The following is an 18,615-nucleotide window of genomic DNA, read 5'->3' on the forward strand; positions in this document are numbered from 1 at the left end:
TAAGCCTTATTTGTCATATAATTATTCTTAGTCAAAGTTATTCACATTTATAATGATTATAAAATTATCAGTTTTTTTCAGTGAGAAATGTTGCTCTTTCTTCTTTCTTTTCTTTAACACAATTATAAGGTTCTTTTAAACACAAGCTCTTTTAAACAAGTTCTTAAGGTGTATGTACACACTTGAAACTTCGAAAATCGTTCAAAATATCGAATATTTTTTTTATTGCTTAATAATGTTGTCTGATCCTTTAGCTTTCAAACGATATCAAGATGTTGTCCATATTCGAAATATTTCTCGAATTATAGTTATTTTTCTTGAGATGCTTCCATTAAAAACTCTAGTTACGGTGTTTTTAAAACTCATTTTATGAAGAATGATATTTTTCCACTATGTTGCTTCATTCAAACAATCAAAACTCAACAAGAAATGAACCAAATACAGTTATTTATATATCAAAATAATCTGTATGATATAGCGGATGTTTTGTGCCTCAATCAAAGTTATATTTATAGAAATAAATTTTTTATAGCTATTTAAAAGTTAAAATTACAGAAAAAATCTCGCTTTTTCTATTCATTGTTGATGAAAAAAATGTTTAAAAAAAACTATATATTTTTATAACTTGATTGAGGCAGACAACATGAAGATCAATATTAGGCATCATTTCCAACTAGAATTATGTATCTGTACAAATTAGAATTTAAGATATTATGTTTCAAAAAACAGGCTAATTAGCTCATTAAATATTAATTAATTAATTAATAATCAGTGTAATATGGTTTTTTCTCACTGAAATGAGTTTAAACATATATTAATGACCTACTGTGAAAAAACCGGATTTTTAAAGTTGAAATTAAAAAAAAAAAATTGCCAAGTGTGTACGTACACCTTAAGTCCCTTTAAACTCAAAAAGGAGCACATTACTTTATTATAGTAAAGAAAACCGAATATGCACTTTTAAGCTTTTTTAGAAAATTGAACTCAAACTGCGATACACAATTAAAATTTTAGTAATAAGATCAATTACCAACTTTCATTCAACTAAATCATAGCGTTTTTGGGTTATCCATTTATGTGCATGTGTATGTATCAACAGATAGACGCTCAACTCGTAAGCAGATTTAACATGAATCTGTACTGAACATGCTAAAACAATGTACTAAATTTTATTTGTCTAGTTTTTTTGTGTTTTGATGTTACCGTGTTTTGGTACAAACAAACGAGCTCTTTCTGAGTGTAGCTTGCTCAAAATTTGAGAGAAATCTGCAGAATTGGTGTAAACCCATATACTTTAAATATAATAATTTCATCCAAGTAGTTCCAAACATTTTTGCGTTCACAAAAAGTTTCTTTTTTTCGGGCCCAGGAGATTTGAAACACAAAGATTTGCCGAAATCTCGAAGTCAAATGTTTTACTGACTACCATACAAAGTATATCTTGAGTTTGAAGAACTAATTTCTGATTGGGTTTAATAATGTTAAAATAATAGAAAAGGGTAGATAATTTTCTACTGAAGCGTTCATCACATACAGATGAAGCCTCACATACATATATTACGCTGTCGTAAAATAGTTTGATATTTCGGCTTTAAAGCATGAGTCTACAGAATAGCAACTTGTATCACAAACTTAAACAAAATTCCTTTGCACTTTTATACTTTTAAATATTATTATACATACTAAGGTAGTCTACATTATTAATTTATGTTAAATAATTCCTTATTTTTTATGCAAAAAAATGGTACATAATGTAAGATATCATGTTTTACTAATGGTACAGAGTCAATAACAAATAAGAATCTGCTAGCATAGAAATAAATATATGATTATTTCAGCTAATTAATTATTCACTGCAAAGAATATCTATACTAGATATGATCTAAATTCATTTTTTTTTCTTTACACATTATTAAATAGCAAACTTCATTTACTGCTAGCAAAAAAATACAGTCAATTAAATTAGTTAATAAGTTAAAATCATAGATCTTTTCACATCGTCTTTTTATAAAAGCTGTTTTTATTCACACTCAACCTTCAGAAGCAGGAAAGGAACGATTGCACAGGAAATTACTTATCTTGTTATTATTTTTATGGTAAGGCATCAGAGCACTCGAAAGATATCCATTCATATATCCACTTCCGATTTTGATATCCTGTTAGCTCTAAAGATTATTTGTTTTTGTGAAGCATAAATGATTCATCTGTTTTGGAAGCAAATTAATTAAATAAGTGTTTATATTCTTTTTTGATTAATATTAATATTTTATATGAATATATTTCAAAGCATACAAACATTTCAAAGCATACATGATAATTTTCTGAAGAAAACTTTTATTAAATGAATCTTTACAAATGTTTAATTTAAAGAGAAATAGCCTGCTAAGAAAATGTCCGTAAATTCTTCACTTTTCATTTCGGGTCTGTGATTTGTCGACTGATTTAATTCAGCCATATATAAACTTCTGTGGCTATTTTTCTTTTATGGTTCTGGTAGTTTTTCTATAAAAAAGCAGAAATTCATTTTTATGGTAAAAATTCTATAGATGTGTAAATATGTTAAAATCTGTGAAAATAATATAATTTAATTTAAAATTTTTCATATTTGGTTTAGAAGATATGTTGAATCAATTGATAAATGAAACTATATTAACTTACATTAAATGAAACTATGTATAAACTTACACCTATTTTGACATCTACGCAGCTACGACCGAAAAAACTATTAATCATTAATTTGAAAAAAGATTTGTCAAATTCATTTTTAGATTTTTTTTCTTTTCAATGCATTAAATTCTATGTATGATTTTAACCAATCCCGTTGTCGAAAAGACATGACTCGGTGAACTTTTTTTAGTTTTAATCCTTGCTTAATATAAAATTATAAATTTAGGTAATGAATTACATAATGCCGCTTATTAAATAAATTAGGTGTTAGCTTTTTAGTTTTACGATTAAATATAAAATTATTCTTTTGTAATGCTTGCTTTTGATATGGGGATAAATTTTCATAAGAATTTAAGTGTTCAACGGCTAGAGGAAAATCGTCATGAATGTCATATAAATTTTTAGGATAAACTAAGTCAACTTCCATAATATACCCAGTTTCAGCGTCAGGTGAAATATCTAGTTTAACTATTTATTCATGATATAACCACTTAAAATCAGAAAATGGTAGATTAGCAGTCATGGAAAAACCATATAAATTATTAACATCAACTGAAATAATGTATTTATGAGGTTCGTTATGATTATAAGTTTCAGGTACATATGGGTTATTACATTTGGTACATTGGGTTTACATTCTTTTACCAATAAAGCAAATTCTTCCTCTAATTTCCCTTTCAAGCATTAAGTACATATCCTCCTCTGTTAAAAGCTCAAGATGCACATCTGTCATTTTTAAACCAGTACTCCATGCTAAATCTGGCGCTGATATAAATTGTAAAGATTCTAAGTTATATCTCTAAAGTTATTGAACATATCTGTTAACAATAAACAATCCACAAATAAATATAGTTTAAGGTATCTTCAAACATGCAACATCTGAATTTCTTCCATGCATTGAAATAATCCTCGTCTGATATATCTTCTCCACTTAAATTATTATAAAATCAGTGTTTTGGAGGAATCTTTTTCTCGGCTAAAACTTCAATATTATTAATCATATGGAAAAATCCCTTTTCTTAGCAAAAGATCAGAATGCTTTATTCCATTAAAGTATTCTTTAAAAATAGGGAAATCATAATTTGATTATTTTAAATCATTTGTTAGCTTAGACAGAGATGAACTCAGAAAATGGTAACTATCTAGGAACTTTAAATTTCCTATAGTGAAAGTTGTAAATTTTTCTTCGTTTATTGGTAAAACTTTAATTTTTTTCGGTGTGAAATTTTTTGAAAATTAAATGGCAGTCGTAGTTAGTAAAATTATGTAAAACAACTGGTATGAAATGGGAATGTTTATAATTTAAGTTACACGGTACACTGAGTGCGAAACCTAAAAATTTTCAGGAACAGTGACAATGGTTACGGACAATTATGTCCGTAACCATTTTTTTATTTTTTTGACATAAGTGATATTTTTTTAGATTGCATTGAATCTTATTTCGTAAAGGGGATATTTTTCTCCATAAACTTTAAAATCATTGTTTCAAGGTATTTTAGACATTCTAAAAAAAAAATTCAACTCAGTCTATTCCACGATAATAATTGTGAAAAATAGTTTTGCCTGTTGTGCATAGCAAATTGGCCCATGCTTTTGAGTTCTGACGGTAAAACTTCTATCTTTTTTTTTTGGTAAAGAAGTATGCATTTGTGTTGTAAGACATTCAAAGTCTACGTAAATACAAAAGAGATCTTTGAACATTTTTTGGCGCGAGTTGAATTTTAGAGTATTATTATTTAAAGAAGGCATTTGCAGTTTCTGAGGTTTGTTTAACAAACAGAACATTTGGTGGGATTTTCTTCTAAAACACAATAAACAATTCTTGAAGTAAAAACTGCACCTATTTTTTTCATGCAATAATCTGTTAAAATTTGTAATTAAAAAGTAATGTTTTTTATATAGCAATAAATCAACCTACTTTCTTAAATTTCTATTAGTCAAATAAATTGGAAACTATTTTTCTCAAACACTTAAAAATTAACTCCAATATTATTATTTATCTTCAAACATTTATATTTGATTAAGTGCCACAGGAAATTTCAAGCAGGAAAAAATTAAATGTTTTAAATGTTTTCTGTAAGAAGCTGGATTGTTTTTATTGTATTTTGCTGGAAATAATCTAGCAATTATACAGTAAAGAAAGCATTTATCATCACAGTTATTTATATTTAAAATACATTTTTTTTTAATGTAAGACATTTTGGGAGCGATATAAAACATCCACCGCTTTTACGGATCTTAATGACCAATATGAACATCAATAAATTTGTTATTATCGATTATCCAGCCGGTTCCAAATTTGATGAAAGTTTCAACTGATGAGAGAATTTTTTTAAATGCTTCTGATATATTTTTACCTAAATCTAAATTCGAAAATGATCTCTGACAAGATCAAAAATAAAAGAAACTGCTCTTGAATGTTATCATCATCATTAAATTAAAAATATATATTCCTATGCATATAACAAAACGTAATCGATGAGAAAAATTAGAACCAGAAAGAAGCTCAAAAATGTCTGCTTAATTATTTGATAGAGCAACTAATGTATCTAAACATACAAGCAAATCTTTCCGATAGCTTTCAAGAAAATTTTGGAACTCATGTTTCCTTTAAGTAAAACATCTTACTTTAGAATATGATAGTTTGAAACACTTGTATCTCAGCTTTACTTTGATGCATGGTCTGCCGCTAATTTTATGGCTTCTTTTAGGTTATCCTTCAAGCTAGCTGGTAAATTGAATCTGTTAGTTATACGACCGTTGATTTCTCTTGAAAAGCACATGTATTTACTATTCTGATATTCTTTCATTGTTAAGATGTAACCACGGCCAAGATGAACGGATAACTCGGGCATAGAAGAAGAAAAAATACCATCTTCTGATAGATCCACATCGAATTTAGGTTCAGTTGGTGGAGTGTCGAAAGATGATGCGGAAGACTCGCACGATAAGCATACCATCTGGGATTTCTTCTTACTCTTCTCAGCTTCATGTTCTTTATTCTTCTTTTTCTTGTTTTTCAGCATTCCTTCCAACTCTAGAGAAAAAAAAGAGATGTATATAAGACAACAATATAATTTTAACATTTAATGTTAAAAAGAGTTAGTTAAACATAGGAAAAAATCCTTAGTTTATCTATACCACAAATATTTAAGCGCTTACATTTTAAGAAATTGATATCTATGGTTTTGCAATTACAAGTTTTGAACAATCAAAATTGTTTTAAAAGTTTCTGTTGCATTTAAAAATTATATAAAATTTAATGGTAGAAAATTCAATAAGAATATTATTTATATTAATTGAAATATTGTAAAGCAATATATTAAGTCAAATGTGTACGAAAGTATTAGGACATTTCTTACCATGGTATGAATTCATCTTCAAAGTAGAATCAAGCTTAGCAAAACAAATTTTATCTTTACCTAACAGAAAAAAAATAAAACTCATAAGTTTTTCTTTCAAACAGGATACATTTATTTTCATTAAATTGTTAAAATTTTGTTAAAGAAATTTTAAAATTATAATACTCACTTAGAAAGTAAAACTTTCAGTAAATAGACTCCACTAGCAAATAGGGTAGCAATAGGCTCCACTAGCTATAGGCTTGTGGTTAAAATCAAAATTTTCTCAATCGATGGGACATATGGAGACGTTAATGGATCTAGGTGGTTTCTCCTATATGAATATCAAATCTTCTCTAGGGTTTATATACCAAATTATATTCAGATTTCTGAGTATTCCATACAGAATAAGTCTCTTCCTGTTTACAGAATTAAAATAACTTAATCATGAAATCGGATAACCAATAGCTGAAAACCCGGATATTTTTATTCCTTTATCAGTAACATTGAACACAATATCTTCGACTTAAAATAAACTCTAAAGTAGTCATTTCACCACTTATAGAATGTAAGTGATGTATATACAAAAAGAAAAGCTAAAACACGAAAGAAACACACATTTTTGCATAAATATTTTTTTATTCGCAAACAATTTTACAGTCGCAGAATTTACATATATGCAATATCGTATACAGAATATTGGATATTGTTTTACAGAGAAATAAAATATACAAAATTTTCCTTTTACAAAAGTAGGATACGTTTAACATCTCATTCGACTAGTTTTCACAGAAATAACACATATGAAATCTTTACTTTTACAAAATATGTAACAGTTGAACCACTTCATCATCATTCAATAATTTAAAATATCCAAATTGAAACCTTGGATAAGTTTCCACATCATCAAATTTTTGTTCTTTCGCTATCAATATACATTCCAAAATTGTATCAAAGAGATTCTTTATTGTTGTATGTACGGTTGAATTTCTCATTAGGATCTGTTCGTTGTAGTAGACAAAATCCAATCTGAAGAATTGTCTCTGTGAATGTAGTGAACAATTTCATAATTATTTAACACTGGAGAATAAATAACTTTTTTTAGAAAAATCCAGCGATTGTTGTGAAATAACATATTTTATTCATTCTACTAAAAAATTAAATAACGCAGAATGAATGCATACTTATTCTTACACAGAGAAGACGTCACAAATCATATATCCGTATTTTTCAATGGTTCAGGCTCTTCTGAATCGAAAAGGTTCGTAATTTTCATAAACATACCTTTTCTCATATTATGGCACATTCTTTAAAAAAGTATTTTTTTTTAAATTTCTTTATAGATTTTTTTTCAAGCTTTTGAACATATTTTCTGGAGATGAATCAGAACCATTCTCTTAAATACATCTTTAAGCTTCGGCAACCCGAACTCGAAAAAGTTACTTTGAATGCGGGCATTCAGTGAGAGAAACTAGAAGAATGCTTTCCCCTTCTTTTAAAGGCGTTTGTTGAAAATAACCTCTTCGATTTCAACCCCCGCCCCCGTAGAGTTAATGGGTCAACTGTCCCCCTCCGTAGTAAGCGGGTTGCCATTTTTTTGTGGTTTCGGCTCGTCCGAACCCTAGAGAATGCTTTTAATCTCAGTTTTATTTATTTTTTTTTCCTGAAAATTATTCCAGCAATTCTGTAGGAGAAAATATCGCATTAAATATTATGATACTAAATAAATTGCAAATACGATATCTGCTGAATAGTTTAATAGATTAAACAATAATTTCACAATTTTTCAATTATATTTAAAATTAAATCAATTTCTCAAGCATTACTGAAGCTGTGAATTTAGCTGACAACGCTTGAATACTGCATTGTGAATTTTATTCCATTTTTATAATTTTAATTCATCAATTATAATAAAATGTAACGATTTATATATAATGTACTAAAGATCCTAATTATTAATATATTATTTCTAAAAGTATTCACATCTCTTCGTGCATCACACAGATAACAATTATCTGCTGTTTTGTAAATTAAAAACAATATAATATTTAAAAGATTTTATAATATTATATTGCTCCCATAGAGATTGAATATAATTTTTATTCCTAACATAGTTTGAACGGTTTTTAATATAATTACTAGTAACGTTTTCCTATTCTATTGTCGATTCTTACAATTTATAGTAGTGATTTTTTTTTTTTCTGAGAATTTCAATTACTCTTTGCAATGTAGTATTTTTGAAAACCGTGCTCAATTTTGCAGACAATAAATACCTGAATTATAACGAAAAATTATTTTTCAGCAGAAAAGTTTACTAATACGTAGGTAATCACCAGATTAAAGACAATTAATTTTTTAAAAGTAAGATTAGATATGGTTTACTTAGAATTCGATACATAATATTACATTGCGATAATATTACGTTGAAAAGTAGTTAGCAAAAAACTTAAGACAATACATCTGGCATTCTAAATGATCAGCATTCGTTATTAAATATAAGTTTTACTAGCAGCTGATTTAGATTATCTTTTGCCGGCGTCCTGGCATAGGGGTAGCGCGTCTTCCCCGTGATCTGGGAGTCCCGGTTTGGGCATGGTTGTTCTTCTGTTGTTCTATCTGTGAGATGTGTGAATGTGCCCTCCTGTAAAAAGGGGTTGTGCAAGCGAATGAGTGATGCGTGAGTGGCAAAGTCGTACTCTTGGCCCTAGTTGGCGCTGCTATAAAAAATAAGAGACGTTCCCCTCAGGCTTAAATCGCTGTCTTCGTAACAGTGGGCTTGTCAGTGGCAAGTGCCATAAGAAACAAACAAACAACAACAGATTATCTTTCAGAAATGCTTAAAATTAAATCTAGAATTCCTGACTTTTTTTATGCAGCTACTTTATTTGATGTCAATACAAATATTTCTAGAATAAATTAAGTGCCTCAGTGGATTGAAATGAAGATATAAAGATTTTAATATTTTTCTTCTGATATAGAAGAACTACTAATCATTATTTTTGTTAGATTTTAACAACCTCCTTCAATATTTCAAAAGTAGGATTATAACTTTTAATGAATGATTAATTACAAATTATTAAATCAATAGATTTCATAAATTATGAAAATTAATGGTAAAACCGACAGCTTACTTAAAAATCAAAACCAAAATGTATTTTTAGCAGGAATATCCAGTTCGAGTATTAAAATTTAGAGCTGGAAAAAACGGTAGGTCGTTTTAATACTGTGTTAGACTAATACATAATGACTGGGAAGTATATATGCCCAATGCCTCCAGTAAAAGGGGGAGGGGTAAGCATGAAGACAAAACAAAGTGTTTTGTCACTTTTCAATGTAAAATATAATGACAGTGGAAAAAAAACCGAGGTTCCATTTAGTTTTTCTGCATCATTTGTGACGAATGGGAAAGAAGAAGTAACAATTTGTCTAGGGAGCCGATTACCTTCATAATACTATTCCGTTAGAAATTCTTCTTGTTCAAATGATTAGTGAATTCTTTCAAGTAAATTCTTGGTTCAAATATTTAGACAAATAGATGGGCCCAACTATAACCATATATTATTATAAAGTTACAAAATTATATTAAGTTAAAATATTAAGGAATTTATAAAGTTAAAAAATTAAGAAGCAGGAGGAAAGACGAAAGTTTTCAACGAGTATTTCCCACAAATGAAATTATGCAAACTCATTCCATACCTCTTAGGAATGTTACTTTAAAAAAAGCCGCCAAAGCAGGGTTCACAAGACTCATTATCGCCAACAAGTGATAATAACAACTGTTAGACGAAATCTCCTGACCTTAAGGGGTGCGACACAAAAGGGAAGCGATTTTACGAGGCAATTAGGGTTCATCTGGAAAGTTCAAGTGGGGGAACGAAATTCAAACTCGTTACTGGTACAACTGTTGTACCGCGCCGTAAGGAAAGGTAAAAATAAATCTGATACAACTGTTGTACCAGCCGTAAGCTAAAGGTTAATCACGCCTTCGTGTAATTGTGAGACAAATTCAAAGAATTGCTTAATTTTACTCAAATGAGTTGAGTAAATTGTACTCAAATGAGTTGAGTAAATTCAAAGGTGTTTTGTATATTCCTGGTTTAATAACTAAACCTTTCGAATGTTTAATAGATTTCACAAACGAAGGATATTCTTGAATGATCACTTTAAAAGAATCGCTATTGTTCACATGAACTAAATAATCAACTTTCAGTTTCTGCGTTTGCTTAGTAACAGTACTCTCTGGGAGATTCAGTTTGCGAAACAGTGAAGATCCTGAAGACCTTTCTATATACACTACGACATATTTCTAAAAAATGATGGAAACCTAATTTATGTCGATCATATTCAAATTTTATGAGCTCGTCCACATTTCTCGCTGCTAGATGTCTGTTTAATATTTCAAACAAAACTCTAGGCTTGTGAATAGTCATCCTTCCAAACATTGCAGACACTTCAATTTTTATTTCAAGAACTCTTCTAAGGGTAGAATCAACTCTTTTCACCACTATTTCTAGAGAAAATTGCTGAGAGATATGAAATTGATAAATCCTCGAAACGCTCAAAATTGTGTCTTCGTTAGGCAAATGTAGCATATATAACAGTTTCGATTCTTTCACAACATGCAATTCCACTCCTTCTAGAATGTGGGCTGCGACCGTTGCAACATGCGAATCGTATTGAAACTTTATTTTAGTTTTACCAATCGTTTCTACAATTTTTTTGTTCAGAGTAAACCAAATGACTCTCTGACTTATAAGCTCTCTGACTTATAAGTGATTTTTATTTCCTTTCAAATTTGTCCATAACGATAGCCTCTCCTCTTTCGTACAGTATCATATAGAAATTATTATGATCAGCATCGATACTAAAATCGATATATAGGAATAAGAATCGATATTTCAGATAATGGCACTTTCCATTCACCATTTAAGATTATTGCAGCTGATAAATTCGTTCTGTAAGATGATTGTGTATTTGAGGGGAAATAATTCATACTTGAATCACTTGGTAAAGTGACGTAGAACTCTTTTACGTCATCCATTCTGCTTTTATCCAAGAATTGAAACATTTATCAAATCCTTTCCACTTGACGAAATACTCTTTCTTTTTTCTGGTGCCTCTGCTTTTCAAAATTTTTCCTATTCTCCAAAAATCACTAGCTGTTTTTATTACTTTCTGAAATTTCTGCTCATAAAATCGCCGATTCACTAACTTATTTCTCAAGTCTTGCAGAATGTAAATAGGTGGATTTGAAGCAAATCTTTTTTGTATACTAAAACCCTAATCAGTCTAATTTGGTAAAATTAGAAATTCTGGGTAATTTTAGAAATTCTAACCTGATCTCCTAGGTTAAAGTTAAATTGAACTTCGCGATTTGAATCGTAAAATTTGTTAAAAATTAGAGATTGTTGCTCTTTTCTTACTTGAGAGGGTGCAAACCCAGTACTGCGATGAACGCTGTTATTGTAAGACTTTAATTCATGATCTAAAATGTCTGCAGATTTATAGGAACATCTATGAGTAAAAATACAAAATAATTGGTTTTTTAAAGTGCGGTTAAATTTTTAAATAACGCTTGCTTTATATTCACTATGAGAATTGTAATGGTTCATACCTTGTTTTTTAAATAGTTCTTGTATTGGTTTGTTATAAAATTCAGTTCCCTAATCTGTTTGTAGGTTTCGAATTTTGTTTTTCACTTTTTAAAACAATTTTTTAAAAGCTTCTACCAAAGAATATGCATTTTTTGTTTTTCAAGGGTATTACATAAGCATATTTTGGAAAAACATCGATTGCAGTTAAAATATATTTAAATCCTTTATTAAATTTAGAATATTTCGAAATAGTCACCAAATCACACTGCATCAAGTCTCCAATGCCAACGATAGTACTTGTTTTTTCTTAAATCTCAAATTTATAGGCTTGTGAAGGGTATATACATCTTGCTTCATAAACTATTCCTTTGTTTTCTGCGGTGTCACGTTCGAAGCCTTTGAAAGTCTTGCAATTCCTCCAAACGAAGCTGCGTGCTTTATATCATAGTAAATATTACTTAATATTCCATTAAGTTGTTGATGGTATGGCTTCTCATTTTCCATGGTGGTTCTGCTTCTTGTACAAGAGCTCTCTCGCTTGCTGACCGAGATCGTCGGCGGTAAAAATTGGGGTTGAAGATTTATAACTATTATCTTCTTTTCCGCTCTGGTTGATGTCGTCGGAAAATGAAAGGGGAAGCTTCAATTGACTTAAAACGTTTTTGTTCAATATCCACGAATACGGTATATTAACTTCTTTGATTGTTCTCACAAATATTTCAAGGTGTTGCGGTTTCTCTTGTTTTTTCGAATTTCTCATCACATACGAAAACAAATCTATAATTTTCAAGCATTTTATAGGAACTCCGTTTTCTGTCATTTCTCCATATTCGTTCCAATGATACAACCGCGTTTTGAGTTTTTCTACAATCATTGGTATATGTTTTTTCATAAGTGTGAGGAATTGTATATCTGATAGCTCGCGTTATTTCATCATCATCATGTTCTGTTGGCTTTTCTTCATCTAATTTTGATGTAGATTGTTCGGTTATGCTAACTGGAATGGGTGGTTTTGGTTCTCGTATCGTCTTTTGATATCTCATAATTAGATAATAGTTTAGCTAAGATAATAGTTTCGGCTTGTTGGCCATTAGGTAATTCGGATTTCTCAAGTAAATTCAATATGTTTGGTTCCAACTCTAATTTGAGCTCTTTTAGGTTATGGTATGCAGCTAATAACTTAGCAGGACCCAAAGCTATTTTTTAACCAAGTTCATTTTTAAAAAATTTCAAATGCTATTACAGACTGTACAATTGGCCACTTTAGCTACAACAGATGGAATTTCAGATAAATTTAATGATAAAAATATGCTAGCTATTGATCAGAATTTTCTAGTGAGTGTTTTTGTATTAATGAAGCATAAAGTGAAGCATCTCCTTTATATATGTTTTCAAGAAGCTATAAATAAAACTAGAATTGTTCTGGTTCATATGTATTTATTTATTTTATTATCTCAAATCCTGTTACCGACAGCTCGACCTACCATTTTAGCTAATGCAGAAACAGCCGCTGAAGGTATTAGCGGTAAAAATCCTCCGTTTTGATTCACCAAAAGTTTTTTCTTTTGTTTAATACAAGTTGATCGATCGGCAATTTTTCTCATACTTTTTTATATTTTGCAATTGTTTTTACATTCACCGGAATATTGTCTGCCAGCATGTTCAAACAAATTTCACATATTGACAGTATTTGGGATTAGTATGCATTTTGCAGCAGTGATCTTCTTTGTTTTCGATAAACAACTGATAATAAATGTAAAACTGAATAGTTCTTCAAGTGTTTCATCAATTTGGCTTATATACCCAATATACACCACTGTTATTTGGGAACAAACTGTCATGTAATCTGTATTCCTCACTCGTTAGAGGATCGAGGTCAACTACTAAATAAGTAAATGGTTTCTCTGTCTCCTTTTTATATGCACCCACCACAAATTTCGAATTTCCTGGATACAGTTGCCTATCAAAGCAATAAATTTGGCTCATATCTCTTAAATTTTTAAATAATATTATATAGTGCACGTTAAAGCTAATATCTCGCATAACTTTACCCTTAAGAAATAAATTTTGTAAAATTAAAATTACACTTATATTAGAGTGGTGTGAAAACTACAGTAAATATTTATGCAATTTTATCTTTTGCGTGATGCATAAAATCATCGATTATTATCAGATCTGTTCCTGTGTAGTCTTCAGGCAGACCATGAAAAAATTCAATGCCTGGTTCTTCAAGAAACCAAGGAGAACTATACGCACAACACCATTTTATTTTATTTAAGCCCTTATCATGAATATTGCTTTTTAGGATTTTCCGCACCAATGATGTTTTACCAGACTGACTTTGTCCAACGATTAAACATGCACTTGGATGTCTCAGCACTTTTAAATATATTTTTACAACGCAAAAAGATTCATAAAACAAAAAGTAATTAATTTGTAGTCGAACTTTTATAGTTTCTGAAATTTAACGACTATTACAAAACCATATAATGGTCACCGTTAATTACTAACAAAAACAAGTACTAAATTCGAACCGAGTTGTTCTAGAAGATCAGCTGGTTTAGAAAGTGCTGCTTCAACCATCCAAGCCATCTAATGCTAATACGAGCGCCTCTGTTGAAGCTATAAAAGTGTATCCATAAATGTTTGAAATCTACGCAAGAAGTTCATTCACTTACTCAAAACGTTGAAAATGGGCATCATTCAAAGGGTGTAGATCTTTAAAAATGGAAGTACGATAAAAATATGTGAACAAAACAGAAAGGTCGGTTGAGTTAGAAGTGATAAGCGAACATAAATAAATTGTTCATATAACGGAAGACGTATCTAAAAATTATCATTCAAACAGAAGCAAACGCTTTGATTGCAATGTAAGAAACATAGGCGATGTGCGCAGCAGACGCTGCAATCGCAACAAACGCCATGTAGGCAACAAATGCTTCAATTGCATTTGCAGAAAGGAACGCGATGTAATCCAGAAAATGACATGTTTTGTCAAATAGTCCAGAAGATGACAACCTATACTATTATCATCTAAATTTCTGCATCATTGATCTCTTTCAGAGACAAAATGATACTTGCACCCTTCTTTGATTTGGCATTCTTCAGCAACTTAAAAATAAAATTTATAACAGGAATTAGCGGAGAAAGAGTATAGATTATGAAAAAATCTTATTTAGGATTTTATGACCAAAAGATAGCTATAAAGGGTTTTTCGATCAGTAATTTGAAATAATTTTTGTCTTTCAGAAATTAATTATCGGTATTGCAATGAGTTGAATTTCAACTGTTCTCCGAAATATACTAAATGATAAGATGTTTTTTTAATTATTATTATTAATAAAAACTGATATTTTCTAAACTTGAATCTTCAATTAGTTAATTTGAATTATATTAAAGTGAAAAATATGCAGCGTATCCATACATGTTTATAAATTATGTAACTAATTTAAATTTAAGTAAAACTAGGTATCATAAAGAACAATACATTTAATTGCATATTTTTTTGTTATTTGCTTTAATTTTAGAGTTGCATTCGATTTACATTATAAGATTTCAAACATCTACATACCTTTATTGTCGCACACCCGACATAATCCTCAGTTAAAAATATGGCATGTAAGTTGCTAAAATGTTGTGAATTCCATAAACACATTGGAAAGAAAACGTACAAATTGACATAAAAAAATGACAACTTTGCCATAGAAACCAAATGAGAGCAAGAACTTATCAGTTTTATTTTATGAATGCAAATCTTTCAGAGAAATCCCAAAAATAGATAGATAGAATCATCATAAGAAAATAAAACTTTACAGTACAATATCCAATGTATATTAATAGATGAAAACGAGCAGAAAGATTTTTAACCTTCATTTTTCTAAGATCACTCGAATTCAGGTACCGCAAGAAACTGGAACAATCGAGTTTTACTTGCAAAGAAACATTCTTTGAAAACTACAATTACATCCCGTGTTCTTTAGAGTTTGATATGCAAACAAGGTTCCCACTTTGTTGATAACTACTAAGCAAATGTGCGCCAAGACATAATTGGAGAATTCTTAAAAAAATTCCCTGTTCCACTAAATTAATGGGCGAGCGTCTCTAATGAACAAAGCCCATGTCACTGGTATTTCATTAATCACACTAAATGAAAGGAGAAGAAATTTCACAGAGATATCCAGACATCTCATACCGCTCCTGGAATTTTGTTGAATGGGTGTTTTAGACCTTACGGCGTTGAAAAAGTTCAATTCATATGAATATGATGAAGTAAGTGCAAATTCTAACCTAACCAATAGAACACTAGGAGTATCCGCTTCAAGTTGCCTCAAGATGAGTGGATAGTTTTAATTATGTAGCTATATAATAATGCAATTCAAATGTCTGTGGAAAAAAAATAGGGATAACCATAATAAAATCTACTGTTATTTATGAAGTTTAAAAATTTATTGCAGTTTAATTGCTTGCTTAATATATAAATATGCAAAAATATTTAGCATATTTCTTACCTTTATACAATTCATTTCAACTATTCGAAAATACAAGAAACATCGATTTCTGTAAAATCCCTCTTTTTTTTAATTGCTTTCATTGGGAGGTCAAAATTTAGCTCGCTTCAATTCCAATATCTTTCAGAATTTTAATAATTTTCAACTGCAGTTTTTATATATAATTAACACTATGTATGTGATTTTGATATTATGTTAAAAGATATGCTTCACATCTCTGTAGTTAAAAATTATTTTCTTCAAATATTCCTGTTTCATGAGGTATTCTAAGTATTTACTTTTAATTTAATATATTACTGACACAATGACACACTTTATAAATTTCATATGATTTAGTTGAATATTATTTATCTTATAGGAGAAAAAAAATACTGCAAATTTTCAGATTTCTTAATAAATCCTTTATAATTTCTCAAATGTATGCAACATTTTTTACGAAAATTTACATAAATGTCCTGAATAATAATTAAAACTATTCGTGAAGGCTATAAACAGTTATCAACTTTCTGTGAAACTGCCTGAACCGAAATTATTTTATTTTTGATAAAATTCTGGACCATCTCCTAAATTCCTCTGATACTGAATTTTTTCACAATAAGATATGGGTTGAAATTTAAGGGCAGTTTCTCTGGTCTTCTCAGAGAAAATTCGAAAGAATGAACTAATCTGAAAATATTTGAATACTTTTAGGAAAATAATTTATCTTGTTTCTCAGAATTAATCATCTTGCCAGTACTTTTCTGAAAACAATTTTTTTATATATTATTTAATGATAGGTTATCTCTAATGGCATTCATGAATTACGCTTTGTAAGGCTCAGACTCTTTGAATTTACCATTAAAATTTGGCAAAGGTAGATCCATTCGATTAAAAATACTCTTTTGAAACGGATTAACAGCTTCTGATTCTTTACTCTTAGACAAAAATACAAAAAGGTTTGCTTGATTTACTGTGCTTGATCTAATATAAACACAATATCCGTTAAAGCCTTAAAAGCAAAGTTTAGAATTTCACAATATTTCAATATGTCTATTACTGAAATTAATTTTTTATTGCTTGCATTGAAATACTTGATTGGATCTTTCAGCAAGAAATCGCCTATATGAAGCTGTTTGTTCTTTTGATAGTTTCAGTTTTGAAAGCTCCTTGTTTGATATTTAATGTTTGTAAGCAATATTTTTGTAAGAAATTGCTCTGGATCGACGTATCGCAATATTTGAGATGGAGAAAGATTAAATGTGGCAATATGTTAGATCTCAAATTAAGTAGCGAGAACTGCAGTATAAAGAACGTATTGTATCTTGAAGTTAAGAAACGCTTTACTATTCTTAAAAGAAATATTACGTTCCAACAAGAATAACAGAATTAGCACGTACTTTCAAGCACAAATGATTGAACAAGGAAACGTCAAGACAGCAGAATAGCTCGGATTGGCGAAGCATATTTATAGAGTGTGCTACTATACGAATGACATAGAAAGTAAAAATACCATCAGTGCCAAAACTGATATCAGGAAAAATAATTGTTATTGGTTTTCATTTTTCTTATTAGCCGATGTGATAGTAAATTTAATTTTTCTAGTAAATCAAAGAATAGGCTAATAAAAACAAACTACTGTATAGTTGGTAATTTTAATTGCGGTTTTTTTCGTATAACTCATTTTTTTTATAGTAATATTTTTACAGAAAGCCTGAGACATAAACTCAAGGTTGTAGCAATCGGCAAAATTCAGCCATTCTATGAAATCTACATTAAATATTTAATGTTCTAATTTTGCAAAAAAAAAAAAAAAAAAAAAAAAAATTAAAATTTTAAAATTGAACAAACCTTTTAAAAGTACACTTGATTAAATAAACAGAAAAATATTCAAGGGAAAATCGCATTCAAGAGATATCAGGAGTGGTATTATTGAAATAATAAATTAGTTATTTATTTTAGTTATTTAATGTTTATCTTTTCAAAGCCAATGCGATAAATTATTTCAACCAAATGTTGGTTATGTTATTAATACTTGATGACACAAGTTGGACACTATAACAAATTTAGCTATTGTGAATCATGAAAGAAGATATATAGAGTCAAGATTTTTAAAATAATCAAAGTATCGAAATATTTTCTATAATCTTACTAATTATGTCAGATATCATGAGCATTCATTGTCACAAATCCAACAAACTTCTTGGGCTATGCAAAGCAATTCAGCCTGAAAAACACTGCATTCATCTCTTATTCTGAATTGATGGGTTTCAGTTTCAATATAATCTTGGAAAACAACAAATGCAAGCCCAACCTTATTGTTAATTTTACTACCATCTGTAAAACAGACAACAGGAAAGTTGTCTTTAATATTATTATGATAACTAATTAAATTAAGAGAAAATCTTTCAGCAGGACGGGGAAGTTCAGAAATTTGAAGGAAATCATTTAGATTCTTATGGGCCAGGTTCTTCGCTGCGTTCTTAAATTCATTACTATGGTTTATAAAAATGTCAATAGGTGGAAAGC

The 18,615-nt window shown here is 29.4% G+C and overlaps 1 protein-coding gene across 1 annotated transcript; it reads right to left on the bottom strand.

Annotated features, from left to right (window-relative positions):
* Positions 1-5,295: 5,295 nt before the first annotated feature.
* On the bottom strand, positions 5,296-6,353 carry LOC129960779 (uncharacterized). Its single transcript, XM_056074417.1, has 3 exons — positions 6,199-6,353; positions 6,030-6,089; positions 5,296-5,704 (listed from the first exon to the last, which is right to left on the bottom strand). Exons 2-3 carry the CDS (start codon positions 6,043-6,045, stop codon positions 5,334-5,336), a joined length of 387 nt encoding a protein of 128 aa, XP_055930392.1. The 5' UTR covers positions 6,046-6,089; positions 6,199-6,353; the 3' UTR covers positions 5,296-5,333.
* Between the last annotated feature and the right edge of the window lie 12,262 nt (positions 6,354-18,615).

This window comes from Argiope bruennichi, chromosome 2 (assembly GCF_947563725.1).
Source record: "Argiope bruennichi chromosome 2, qqArgBrue1.1, whole genome shotgun sequence".
Classification (NCBI taxonomy): domain Eukaryota; kingdom Metazoa; phylum Arthropoda; class Arachnida; order Araneae; family Araneidae; genus Argiope; species Argiope bruennichi.